Source organism: Oncorhynchus gorbuscha, linkage group LG24 (genome assembly GCF_021184085.1).
Source record: "Oncorhynchus gorbuscha isolate QuinsamMale2020 ecotype Even-year linkage group LG24, OgorEven_v1.0, whole genome shotgun sequence".
NCBI classification, from domain to species: Eukaryota; Metazoa; Chordata; class Actinopteri; order Salmoniformes; family Salmonidae; genus Oncorhynchus; species Oncorhynchus gorbuscha.
The window spans coordinates 21350525-21364626 of NC_060196.1; the positions used below are offsets into that span (position 1 = coordinate 21350525).

At 43.9% G+C, this 14102-nt stretch overlaps 1 protein-coding gene across 1 annotated transcript; it reads left to right on the plus strand.

Annotated features, from left to right (window-relative positions):
• The first annotated feature begins 637 nt into the window (after positions 1–637).
• LOC124013024 (ephrin-A1-like) lies at positions 638–13887 on the plus strand. Its single transcript, XM_046327129.1, has 5 exons — positions 638–928; positions 10737–11032; positions 11627–11692; positions 11909–11989; positions 12183–13887. Exons 1-5 carry the CDS (start codon positions 831–833, stop codon positions 12302–12304), a joined length of 663 nt encoding a protein of 220 aa, XP_046183085.1. The 5' UTR covers positions 638–830; the 3' UTR covers positions 12305–13887.
• Positions 13888–14102: the final 215 nt, after the last annotated feature.

Genomic DNA, 14102 nt, shown 5'->3' on the forward strand with positions numbered 1-14102 from the left:
TAACCTGTCACTGTAAGTAATATACGCTAATCGGATAGCATGTCAAATACTGCAACAGTAAATGCTCCCCAGTTAAATGTTATGTCTATGGGCCTATGTCATGTTGGCAATGTCACCAGACCTAAAAACCAATCACTGAAATTGAGGAATGAGAATCAATAATAGAATGTAATTTGCATCCCAATGGCACCCTACTCCCTAGGTAGTGTACTACTTTTGGCCAGTGCACTTTGTAGGAAATAGGGTGCCATTTGCTACGCATATAGCCTAAAGTTTTGGGAAACCCTGTGTTAACTGACCACCATAGAGTGGTTGTGTTGGAAAGCTATTATACAATTTACTTCCCTCAGATTGGTCGTTTAATTCTGCGAAAATCATGTCATCGATATTGACGTAGTCCTTGCTGCGAATAAGTCTGGAAAATAAATCATCAATAGAATAGGCCCTAAAACTTATTTGAAATTCCCCTCTTCGACCTGTACCACAGAGGGCGTGCATCTCGCGTCTAACAAACAAGAGGTGGAAAACCAGGCGCTTTGTCCTCCCATTGGTTCGCAATCCTTATGGGCGTGATTAACGATAGTAGGGGTTCCACAAAACTAGAAATCACGCAAGTTGTTGTTCATTCACTGCGGGCTGAGTTTAATTCAAACAACCCTGTGTAATTTTTGCTGAGTGCGTCGTATTTTTTCTTTCTCTTTTAAAGCTATTGCCTGCGTAAATCCTGAGTAAACAACTTGAGTAAACAACCTACTCGTTAACGGACGCATAGACATTTCCCAAAGTTTCATTGGTCTGCTAGACTCACCGGCTTTTCTCTGCACTCCACAATGGATTTGGTCTGGAGCCTGTGCTTCGTAGGGAGTCTCTGCGCTTGGCTTGCATCTGCAGAAAGGCACAGTGTATATTGGAATAGAACAAACACCAAGTAAGTTATACTGTTTGATCTCTTAGGTTTTTTTGTCATTCTTTTTCATTACTGTTCATTTGTAACAGTTTAGCAAATCCGATTCGCAAGTGCAACAAAGTAATAAGATGCAATATATTGGCAGCTGTGCAACAAGGTAGTAACATCTATCGGCAGCTGTGATTGTTTCTTTCATGATTTGCTGAAATGATTGTCGGCTAGCTAGTCTACGCGCAACAATGCTACAGTAGCCTAACTGTTTATGTCTGTGCATATCGATGACTGCAACAGCCTAAACCTGTTAGTGAACCGCATTAATGTGATTGTTCGGGGGGTATTTAAATGCGTTGTAGCCTACTTCCTCAACTGGTTTACATACTTACATACATGATTCTACTGAATCTGGTGGAGATGCATATATGCAGCTGGCTGCTGTTGTTATTACAATGCATGGCAGTTACAGCATCTTCTTGGTCACTGGTTTCACTACTGCCTGCTGGAAACGTTTCTACAATCTGTCTGTCTACCCGCTTGGAAGGAGTTGGTAGTCACACATAGTTATGCCATTAATCTGATGTATTGATAGGCTACCATCTAAATTACACCCCTTTCAAGGACAGATGGTTATGGATTGGTGCAGTTATTATTAGCACTACTTTTACACCAAGACTAGCGACTATTAGGTATTAAATGTAATATTTGTAATAATATTTCCATTTGAAAGACACAAACAAATGTAATTCCACATTCCTTCGTTATCAACAGATGCCTATCGTTGCCAAAGGCGTTATAACGGTCACCCAGAGACTTGACCGTGGTAGTAAATTATCGAGGAGTGCAGCGGAATATGTCCGTGTTGGTTTAAAGGTGTGAGTGAGTCTGTCAGTGTGGTGTAGAAATATCGGTTGCGAAATCCATTCCCTCTGATGGCGTTGATGTCTCCATTTTCATTAGGCCGGTCTCTGTCTGTCCACTAAATCACTGGATCTACGATGGGCTGGCGGGACAGTACAGGGAGACAGACATATGAAGGTTCATTTTTTTTAGGTGGCAAGATGAGGAATACTGGTGTAATGAGATAGAGGAGGTAACTTGAAGCCTGTCCAGTAAGTCATATTATGGGAGTGAGATGGATAGCTTGGGAAGGAGAGATTAAAGCCCAAATTGTTGGGGTTTGGAGACGACTCGAATTGACCTCCATCTATTCAAAGTAATGGTGGTTGGGGTGAAAAGTTGGGAACATTTTGGAGTCTGAGATTGAAACACACACTTAGATACAAACACACACTGGCACAAACTCATTCAATCACGCATACAAACAAAGCAAACACCCACTCAATCACAGAAAGGCATACACTCTCACTTGTATGCAAACACGTCTTGTAGACACACACAAATATATTCACATTCTTACAGTACTAAAGTTAGTTTCTCCTCTTGCTGTGATCCATGGAGATCTCCCATAAGGCAATGCCACTGCAGTCATTGTTCTCAGAAACACATCCATGCCATAATCTCAGAGAATGAAGTTACCAGTCCCAGATGTAAGCGTGTTACGTCAATGCAGGGACAACAATGGTCGTCATTTCTGCAAATAAACGCTTAATCCCCACACTTGCTATTTTTACTGGATATCTACACTAAATCTCTCCCTCTGGCAGCACATAATCTCACATTCGCAGAAGTAAAGGAAAGTTCGGGAAAGAGTTTTTTTTTTTCATTAATTCTCTTCTTTTCTTGGTTCTCTCAATCTGTTCCCCCCCCCCCAACTGCTGCTTCGTGCTCTTCTGTTGTTGATTTGTTTGCCTCTATCAGTCCTCTTTGCGTTGACGCCCTCCCTCTCTCCCCCAGTTTGTGTGGCCAATCAATCAGTAGTCTTGATTAGAACGCTATAGTTTGATCTAATTGACAACAGACTGATCATCTCAGTCAGTTAGGTGTCTGCGTCCCTATATGAAATAGTGTGTGTGTGTGTGTGTGTGTGTGTGTGTGTGTGTGTGTGTGTGTGTGTGTGTGTGTGTGTGTGTGTGTGTGTGTGTGTGTGTGTGTGTGTGTGTGTGTGTGTGTGTGTGTGTGTGTGTGTGTGTGTGTGTCCGTTACAGATTCTCTACTATGCATTGGTGTGTGTGCCTTGGGGCATGTTGACTGCAAGGTCAGTGAGCTAGTGAGCGAACTACCACTGTGGTTCAGTCCAACTAAGATCTGACAGTGTGTGTGTGTGTGCCTATATGTGTCAACCTGCAAGCTTGATCTGAGGTTAAGAAGGGCTTAATCATTCACATGGGTTCCCAGAACATTGGTTGCTCTATCAGTATGCTTTGCTCTCTATGTGTGTGTACGTGTCTGTGTGAAGGGTGTGTCCCATGCGGGAGGCAGTGTGTTAAAGCACCAGCTCCTAAATCACGGACTGACTCACTGGCTCGCACACACACACACACATTAACCCAGACCTCCATGCTTACACACTGCTGCACTGCATTTCTGTGATTGTTGTTAACATTGTCTCTGGTGTTCTATGCACTTAATAACCCCAACGTTAAGCTATACTGTAGCCTACTCATTCAGCTTGCTCCTTCTCTCGGTAAAGCACTTTTTTTTCACCCCCTGACAGAGCACGAGTAAACCTCCCTCTTCCTTCTCCCTGTACCTGTCTCTCCCTTTCTCCACCGCCTCTTTCCTCATTCCCGTTCAAGCTGATTCAGTGGCAGAAAGTTCAACGTGTTCAATGTTAACTCTTTCCTCACTCCCTCATGCTAGAGTGAACAGTCTTTGTTTAGCATATTTTCCACTTTATTTACCTCTTTTCCAACTTTAATGGCTTTTTCTCATCACATATTTCCAACGTAATCGCTTTTTCTCGATGCACATTTAATCTTTTTGGGAGGTTTAATCTTCGTTAATGTTTTGCTTTTTTTTATTTTTTTATTGCTCAAATGAGCTCTGGGATAGTTTCACACACATGACATATCGCTCTATACTGCATTTCATCCAAAGAAGTGTTTTTTTTTCATGATGTATTTGCATTGAATTAATCATTGTTATGGTAAGTTTCACCCATATGAGTGATTTTTGCAAGCATTGTGCAAACAATTTGGCTGTTTTTGTAGTGCTTCCCATACAAATTGGGGGAATTCTCTTCACAGAGTGCCTCACAACAGAATAGTAACTGGTGTGACTGATTGGGGTTCAGAGTGCACACGGTGATGAAGTGCCATTGCCTCTATCAGTCTGTCAGTCATTCTGTCACTGCGGTGGTCTCTGAATGCTGGCCGCCACTCAGGCCTCCCATCTTCACACGGCTTTGGAACTGCCTCAGGGAGATTCATTCTTCCTCCTGTCTCTGGGTCCCCCTCTGCTCTCTCTCCACCTTTTATCTCAACCTTACATGCTGCCTCTTTTCAGTCCATTTATTTCCTCACCTCCTACTCTCCTTCTCTAAAAGGGGAAGGAGGAAAGAAGGCTAAAAGGTGTGTACAATTTTTTAAAATTGTTTTTGTCACCCATAGCCATTCGCCACTAGGCACTTTGCCCTCTTTCTCTCAGCTTTACCTCTCTTTCAAGCTTTCCCCTCCACTAACCGCCATGGGTTTTTCAATCAACTCAAGCAGATTCGCCCCCTCTTTCAGTTGTTGTCTCACTCTGTATGCTTTTTCTGTGTTTTTTTTTTCATGAGGCAATGGAAGTGGTTGAACCAGTCTGAGAACTCTGCTCTGTCACTCTGAAAGGAGTGAATTTGAGAAAAAGTGTGTGTGTGTCGAGAGAGAAAAAGGTTTGGCTAGCCACATCTTCAGTTGACAGTAGGTGGTGTGCAAGATGAGGGATTTCTACATTGCTTAGACAATCTAAATTGTATCTCTTTTCTGTGAAAAAGGGCAGTTTTCCTATTTTCTCTCGAATCCCATCTTTTTCCACCTCCTTTCTAGTCATTTCTGGGAATGTCTCTTCCATCCCCAATCATTCTCTGTTTATCCATCTCCCCCAAGTCCCATAATCTTATCCCTAATCTCTGTCTAGTAAATTGGAATCGGAGGAAAACACGCTGAGATTACAGACTACTGGTAATCTGCTGCGATAGGCTCAATGGTCGTTAGGGTTTGTAGACAGTATTATAGTTGGTAATCATCAGTTAAGCAGACTTTACCTCGACGACCATAATGACAGGTCAGGCGATTTTATAATTTAATTTTTTTTCAATAATCTTCATTGTTTTCTGTCTGTCTGGGTGGGAGACAGAAGGTTCTACATTGTACTGAGTACAGGAAGATGGTGAATCAGGCCAAAGGTTTTCACGGGGGTAGTACGGGCATGTTTCTCTACCAGTGTGAGCTTCCTGGCCTAGTCTTTTCCTGGGAAATGGCATATCCTGCCTACACAATAAACAATACCTTTCTCACACACAGGCAACCACCGAACCCTGTACTAATTACTTACGCTACACACTGAGGAGTTGATTACGTTTTCACAGGGTCATTTCAGAAATCAACACAATTTGTCTCCTGCCATAGAGTAATTTGATGAATAGTGATCGGTTGTTTGATAAGGTGTCTTCTCCACCTCCTTCTCAATGTTTTATAACCTTTCAAGCCCAAATACCGAGTAAAAAATACTTTCCTGATAAACATATGTAGTAATATGAATAACATGGAACTGTGTGTGTGTGTGTTCAGACTTGTCCAGCTACATAATCATTGTCTTTGCGTGTATCCATGCATTTGTAATGAAGTGTGTAGGAGAATGTGTGTATGGAACTGTGTATTGTCTCTGAAAATGGGGAATTATGTGTGTAATGTTGTGTAAATAAGGGTCATTGTGTGTTTGTCCTGTTTGAAATGGTGAATTGGCTGGACTTTGGTTGTTAACTTGTTCCCACAGCGATTGCACGCATATTGTCACTCGTCTACAGTACGGGCCACTCTCTCTCTCACTCACACACTGCTCCAGTTACTAGTGCCCCCTGGAGGTAAAGATGTGTAATGTTGACCTCTGCATTGAATAGAACATCTCAGCCAAGCGTACTTGTAAAGTCTCAATGCCACTGGCAGACAAACAATGGTCAATGCTCACAGACTATTACACTCTCGGAGGAATTCATTACGCTACGAGGCTCAACTGAGCGAGGATTGGGGAAATAAAGATTTAAAAAACAACAAAAACAAGGTGTATCTTGCGAAATCGTTTTTCTTAGCACAGATATTTGCCTCTTGATAAATGTAATTTCAGTGGTGACCTTTTTGTTCAGGCTCTTACAGAAGTACAAATGACTCTGAGGACTGTGTTAGACAGTTGGAAAGGGCACACCTATTCATCTAACTCCCGCGGTTGTCCAAGATAAGGCGATTATGTTGCTGGTGGACTCTGGGGTTACTTTGTTGGAGGGAAGGAGTTAAAATCTTTGGCCAGGGGCGCTGTCAGAATGAACAATGGACAAAGGAAAAGTGACAGAGAGAAAGGCGAGATTGATGACAGAAGTCAACACAACCCAAGAATGAACCTGCGTCTCTGAATATTGTGTTAAGAGGGAGGGGCTAAGAGTTGGGCCATTCTTGTTTCTATTAACTGTGCTAGCCTCTCTATAAACGGTGGGACACAAACTCACATGTTTGGCATTCCAACAAGGCCGGCTCTGATTGGTTCGGCGAGTACGAGGAGCAGGGGAGGGGTTGGAATGAAATAGGGACCTATTAGGCTTATTGAGTGATGAAAGACAGACAGGGAGAGGGTGGGGAGACCTGACAGAGATGGATGGAGAGATGAAATGAAAGAAATTTAGCTGTGTAGAAAAAAACGTGAACCAGCACTACACCACAGCAGGACTTGTATTTCAGAGTGGCTCTCAATCTCTTAACTGTTTTCCAGAGGATACATTCAGAAAGAAATGCCTCCCCTTTCACCCATGTCTTTCATTTCTCTTTTTTAACAACTCATTTTCCCTCCATGGTCTTATGCGCGCACACACACAGTAATACCCCCTCTCTGTTTTGGAACAATGGACTCAAGGCCCCACCCCGCCCTTTTCCCCTCTTTCCCCCACTCCCGTCCCCCTCTCTGGGCCTCGGTGTCGGCTCTAAGCCCTTGTATTAGGCAGAGTCTGGTGCCGCTGAACGGACCCGAGCTCAGCCGCTGCTCCACCCAATAATCCGGGCTTGAGCGAGCCGATTAGGCGGCCTCCGGCATTCCGATCCACTCATCCGATGGCTCTAGACTAACATGGGTCAGGTTCTGATGGTGATTGTTCAGGGGTGCCACAGTGGTCAGGTGTTGTGAGCTTGTCAGCTGGTGGAACATCATGTGCTTTTAAATAGACTAACACTGAACCTCAAAGCAGGTGATTCTCCACACAACATCCATCTCTGGGCTTTTAAATGCACGGGAGCAGCACATCACTTGTTGACTGTGTGTACAAGACCCTCTGGTGCTGACTGCGATTGCCCAACCTTTGATCCTGAGTGAGCCCTCCTCCCCTCAGAGGTTCCACATTCCACAGGGCGGTAGAGTGCAGAGATGAAAGGGGGGGGGTGGAGGTGAAGAAGAAAGCAAAACACTGGCCAGAGAGATTAAAGTAGAGAGATTAGGCTCCTGCCCCTGAATACATCAATAATTCACTCTGGAGGAGAGGAAGAGGCTCGAACAGTCTGGAGTCTAATTTTCACTAGACACAACACCGACAGACACCGACGCAGAACAACGACATCCATGGCTGGTTGTCTGCTATCGATGTCATTCGTTATCCACCCTTATCACACACACACACACAGATTCCTCAGCAGACTCAATACACACACAAACATAGTTGCATATCTGTCATAGTTCCACAAGTCATCCATAAGCAGAGAATGTCACCCCCTCCCTGTAGTCATTTCTGCTCAGGCGCTAAACATTGATGTCATTAAAGCTGAGCATCCCAGGAACAACAGAGTATTAATCAGCTCTGTAACCATAGTGAGAGACAATTCAGGCACCATTTTCAATATGGACACTGAAAGGAAGAGAGTGAAGCTGTTTAGTTTGCCAGAGTAATGGTGACAATGTTTTACATTGTTAACTTTTCAGTCAGGCATTATTTGAAGTGCCTTTAATCAGTCCAGATGCTGAGGACTCTTTAATGCCAAGGTGTAGAAGACAAAAGCCCCCGGGATAATTAAACTATTTACAACTAATAAAAGGGCCCCTCATGGGTGTGCATTCATCCCCCTGATCATTTTGGTTTGTGATATATTCCATCTGAGGGTGTGAATAGTACCACTGTATGAAACGGTGGCATTGATGAAGCAACTGCAACACTCACACACACAAAGTTTAACACAGATCAAAGCCATTCGCAGCTAGAGGCCCCTGACCCTCTTATTCACATGGCTCCCCCCTTGCTCCCAGCCCGAGGGGGGGAGGGGAAGCATAATTACTCAACCCCAGGGTGACTTAATACCCCTTTTTGTGTTTTCGCTGCGACCACTTTTGATGAACACATGGGATGGGGGGGGGGGGGGCAGTGTGCGTGCTCAGTCGTATGTTTGAGGAGGATACTAGGTCAAGCACAGCATACAAACATGTTTGCTCAATAGTACTATTGATTTGGCTGGAATTGTGAGTGACCACTCTACAGTAGAACTTGTAAACAGTGTGTGGCAGCCAGACAGATAAGAACTAAACAGTGCTAGAGCACAGCCAGTGGGAATAATAATTACTGGCACTGTGTTTGCTTAATATGCTACTATTATGCAGCTAAATGGTAGTTTGCATGCTTCATTAGAATACGGAGAGAAACAGTTGCTCTTTTGACCGGCCGAACACTACTCTTGTCACAGTGCTGTTAATCTGGTCATCTGCATTGAGAGAAAGCACTGAAGCGGGGAGGCAGAGAGGGTTGTGCTGGAGGGAGGGAGGGGGGGGGGGGTCAGTAGGCACTAGGGTCTTGGAGTGTGTAGCCACAGCGTCTGTCCTTTAACCAGGGGGTCCACCGGCAACAAGCAACAACACCAGCCAATGAGCGACGGGGCCTCTCTGTGCTCATGCACGGAACACATCCCAAATGTCACTTGTTGCATACATTGCTTTCATGGGGTGAAGCTGGAGTTCTCAACAAAAAAACAAATCACATTGGAGCCATTTTGGCTCTAGGGTGAGTTTTCATTGGCAGATGTGCAAATACCCAACCCGGGGCTATGGAGCAACCAGAGCTGTGTGGTGTAAAATGGGGTGGATATAACACGCCACACACTAGCTGGCTTTGTGAAAGTACCCCAAGTGCAGAGTTGCACATGTATTCATTGCAAAAGCAATAACATTCTATCTAAGACACGCATTCAGTTGTGAAAATATTTGAATCCGGGTGAGTTTACTCCACTTCTCCGTTACTCTGAGAACCCTGGTGATGCAGACCGTTTCAGGCAGGAGGAGATGGTAATGGATAAGCACATCTTGAGTAATTGAACACTTGGTGGTGAGGGGGGGGGGGGGGGGGGTGATGGATGGGAATTAATGCATATCTCTGTGATGAAGAATGACGGTAGAGAAAGAGGAGGGACCTCCTTACACGACACAAACTAGGTCCAGGAGAGATACTTGTGTAGTTTAAAGGGGCGGCAGGGTAGCCTAGTGGTTAGAGCGTTGGACTAGTAACCGGAAGGTTGTGAGTTCAAACCCTCGTTCTGCCCCTGAACAGGCAGTTAACCCACTGTTCCCAGGCCGTCATTGAAAATAAGAATGTGTTCTTAACTGACTTGCCTGGTTAAATAAAGGTAAAATAAAAAAAGAGTCTCTCTTTAAGAGATGTGTCCCACACTACCACAGGAGGTAGTGTGGTACACATCTCCACCAAATACTCCCCTCCGAGTGGAACAGTGTAAAGACGAGCGTTTTCCCACACCACACGTCCCCCTAAATAATGACCGTAATTTTTTTTCTCTGTTAGCCAAATGGAAAATTAAAGGCTTTTAAAATATCCATACATTTGTGAATCATTACATTAATCAAGTTCGCAACACTGTGCAATATGGTTTAGATTAGAAGCTCCTGTATAGTTTGAATTTCTACCCTTATTTTGTCGGTCTATATAATATGGCATTTACATTATGCTAATAGCTGCACTCATGAAGCATGAATCACATCCAAGGCTAGTAGGGCAGAAAATGTGCAAATCCGATGTTGAAGAAAGATAGATCTCACTAGACATATTTTACAAATGTAAATCCACCCTAGGACTGCTGTTGTAAAAAGCTAGGAGTGGAGGGAGGAGAGGCATGCAGACAGTCTGACTGCTTCCCGAGGGGGAGTGTGGCAGGAGACCGAAACAGACAGTGACCAGAACTGTGTGTCTGTCTGTTCAGGAGAGACCTGGGCTCCTCCTATTCCTGCCTCTCACTCTTTTGGGCGACGGTGTGTTTGTGATTAGGCATTCTGCACCCCTTGTCTGTGACGGCCTGGTGTGTAGCTCTGGCTGCAGTTTAGTGTCGATACTCATCTCCCGGCCCGGTGTCCTGACTGAATGCTAATAATTTTCTGTAAACATCGCTGGGTTCCCAGGGGGAGCCGGGATCAATGTGCACTCAGGATTAGCTCCCAGCACAGCGCTGCTGCTGCTGTCCACAATCATCCATATTTATGCACACATCCACCCAGCTCACTTCCCCACTTAGTGTTTTATCCCTGCCTGCTGCTCATGCCTCTCCATCTCCTACATGATTTCCCCTGTTGAATCCGGGGCACACGTCACCGGTCGATACATAATCACGAATTTGGTAGTTGTATTTTAAGCCATCGCCGTACTTATCAATCCCGATGCCACTTGTGACTCGACTAACCCCCTCCGCCCCCCGTTGCTCTTCGTTCTCAGGTTCCTATGGGACGACTATGCGGTGGAGGTGCGGCTGAACGACTACCTGGACATCGTGTGCCCCCACTACCCGCTGGGCGAGGTGGCATCGCAGGATGCTGAGCGCTACGTGCTCTACATGGTGGAGCGGGAGGACTACGACGCTTGCAAGCCTCAGTCCTACGACCAGATGCGCTGGGAGTGCGGCCACCCCTTCGCCCCCCACGCTGCTGAGAAGTTCTCCGAGAAGTTTCAGCGTTTCACCCCCTTCACCCTGGGCAAGGAGTTCCGCCAGGGAGAGAGCTACTACTATATCTGTAAGTGTCTAGCTAGCAGGTAGTCCACCATTTTTTTTATCCACTTGAATAAATTATTTCTAGAGAATTTGTTAAGAGAACTTAAAGGGACAAAGTCAACATTTGTTAGATGTTTTCAGACCCCAAAAGTAGTCGAATGTTAAAATGAGAGTGGGGTGAAATGTCAATTTTTTTTAAATCAGGAAAAATGTGATGGAAAAAGCACTGCAGATGATATAGAAGTGTATACAGTAAAGTTTGACCTTGTGACCCGTGGCAAAGCATCCAGGCAAACAAGCCGTCATCTTGAAGGCTTATGTTAGCATTCAGTGAATGTTGGCGTGCTATGTTGTGCATTAGTGCTCACATGCTAGCTAGCAGATAGCCGGTGGCCAGTCACCCAGAGAGAGGCGATGCCGTGACCCTGAGTGTGTTTTAATTAGATGAGCGACAGGACACACTCCGCCTGCTCACAGATGGCTGCAGGCCGCGTGTGTGTCCATGCGTGTATATTCATGTCTGTCTGTGTGTGGAGGTGGATTAAGGCCACATGGGAGGATAAGTGCATTAGTTTGTCTGTAATTAACGCTTGTCTTTGTTCCTTCCCCTCTCCAGCCAAACCTCTGCACCACCACGGACAGGAGTGCCTCAGGCTCAGGGTAGACGTCATAGCTGCTGATGGTACGTTTCGCTGCCCAAGTGGTTGGGTGGAGAAGTGCACTGTATAGGCTTTTTGTCTTCGTCCCATAGTGAACTACTTTTAACCAGGCCCTGGTAAAAAGTAGTGCACTATATAGGGAATAAAGTGCCATTTGGAATGTAGCCTTTGTTTGATGATGATTTTTAGCTCCCGGCTGCAGTAAGGCAGAGGGATTGATTGTTATTTTTCTCATCCAGGATCTCAAGAGGCCAGGGTTTCAACTGGAAGAGCTGGAGCTGGGGGTGGAGCACACAACGTCTCCAACAGACTGCCTGCAGGTATGTTAATGACCAAACCATGGACCACTTGTACTTGACCCTAGGACTGAAAGTGGGAGTGATGATACTTAAAAATAAATTTCAGCTGCGATTCTTCATTGATCATGCTTTTCAATCCAGGACTAGGATTAACCTGTGTCTGGGAATCCGGGTTAACATACACTAATGTATATTCTATATTCTCTCCATATAGATGACCCAGTGGTAATCCTTCCAGATGTCCAGAAAAGCGTGCGGACAAATTCAGGGGTTTCGACAGCATCCTTCTCTATTCTCTCATTGATGGTGCCAGTCTTATTACTGTCGTTACAGTGAGACTGAAAGAACTACAGATCCTATAGACTTGGAGGGACTACAATGAAGTTGGTCTGTGGGGAACTACAGACGCAAGACAGTTCTCAAAGCCCAAGTGCTGGTCACTGGGAGAGGGACACTTTTAATGTTGTAAATACAGATGGACACACATTCACTAAGTGTGCTGAGTGAGACTTTGGTTGGAGTTTTGTGAGGAGGCGTTATACTATCTCCTTTCTTTTTTAAGATGTCAGTATTTCCTGGACAGATTTTGTTCTCTTTAACGTTAGTACTTTTTTTAAACTTTTTTTTTTACACTCCTCCAAAAAACATCATTCGTTTTGGTAAAGTGGGGAAGAAAAAATGAAGAGGAACATAAACTGGAATGGATGAAGAGCAATCACTGAAGACAAAGCTAACGGACTTTCCTATAATGGACAACTGTTTGTATTTAATATGAATTTGTATTAGAAAAAACAGCATTTAGTGCATCATCTTCTCTAACCTTTTGAGCCAAAGAATACAGTGATCCTCTCTCCTGGATCTAACTATTCTATTCCAACCTTGACTATTGTGTACTGTTAATTGTATTGGTATTGAGTGGCACTAAATGTCCAAGTGATTATTTCTCTATGTAGCATCGACAAAAGCAGGGAATGTGTTGGCTAACTATCAATGTTCCTGTGCAGACTCGACCATGTGCTTCCACAGCACTAACCAGACAGCACAACAACACACTATTCAGTTGTCCAGCCTGACTGAGGCACAGACTGACTGACACCACAATGCAGACTCTTAAAGGGAGACTACATGGAAAGGATCAGTGTGTGTGTACATTTTGTGAAAAAAAAACATGAATAAAAGTTTGCTGCTGAAAGATGAACCTAATATTGTAAGTTTATCAAATGCTATGTTTACTAATGGTGAGCTCTCTCTGAGAAAGGAGTGTCCACACGAGTGGGCGAATGAGTGTTTCAGTGAGAAAGTGTGCGAGAGAGAGAGAGGTCAAACAAAATGTTAAATCTGCAAATAGCAAACGTATGTTGTGTGTCGCAGCGGAAGGCGTACCTTCTCTGTTTTGTCGGATAATGCACTCGTACTGTTTTAAACTAGATCACTCCGACTGATCTATACGAAGCACAACACTCACTATGTAACACTGTTTGTTGCATCTAACTTCAATCACTAAAAAGTCAACCATGTAAAAAAGGAAGACCTTTTTATTCAGTTCTGATTTTGATTGGACATAATTTACAATTTGGTTGTACTTTTAATGCAGTTCAGCATTTTACAATAAAGCAAAGATCTTGGGAAATTCTACTCCGGTGAGATTATAGGACTACACCCATTGAAATCACAAGACACGGCACCAATCTTGGCTGCCAAGCTCAACTAGACTTCACAGGGTGGTTTGAACGTCAGACACAACGTTATATGACTAACATTGAGTCAATCCTTTTTGTTCTTAGAAAACGTGTTACCTTATTTTGTACATGTGGTAGTAAAGTGTATTATGTGTGTATATATACATAGAATATTATATAAAGAACCCATTTGATAAATGTGACATTTCCATGTGAAATAAAATATATTTTTGAAAACGAGATCAGCATCATTCCAATGGTTTCTCTTCTCTTTCTCTGACTATCATTTTCCAAATGTTCAACATTTTTCCATCCCCTCTTAAAATGATCTGATTTCCATTACATTACAGTGCAACAAAAAAAATCAGTTGATAGCTGTAATAGTGGTCACTCATATCTATATTGAGTTAATAAATTGATGTTCATGACAGTTTTTCCCAGGCCAAAGTCTTGGC

Coding starts and splice junctions, on each gene's coding strand:
- LOC124013024 (XM_046327129.1), top strand. CDS start 831: ATGGATTTGGTCTGGAGCCTGTGCTTCGTAGGGAGTCTCTGCGCTTGG. Junction 929..10,736: donor TGGAATAGAACAAACACCAA/GTAAGTTATACT, acceptor CTTCGTTCTCAG/GTTCCTATGGGACGACTATG. Junction 11,990..12,182: donor CTCCAACAGACTGCCTGCAG/GTATGTTAATGA, acceptor CTCTCCATATAG/ATGACCCAGTGGTAATCCTT.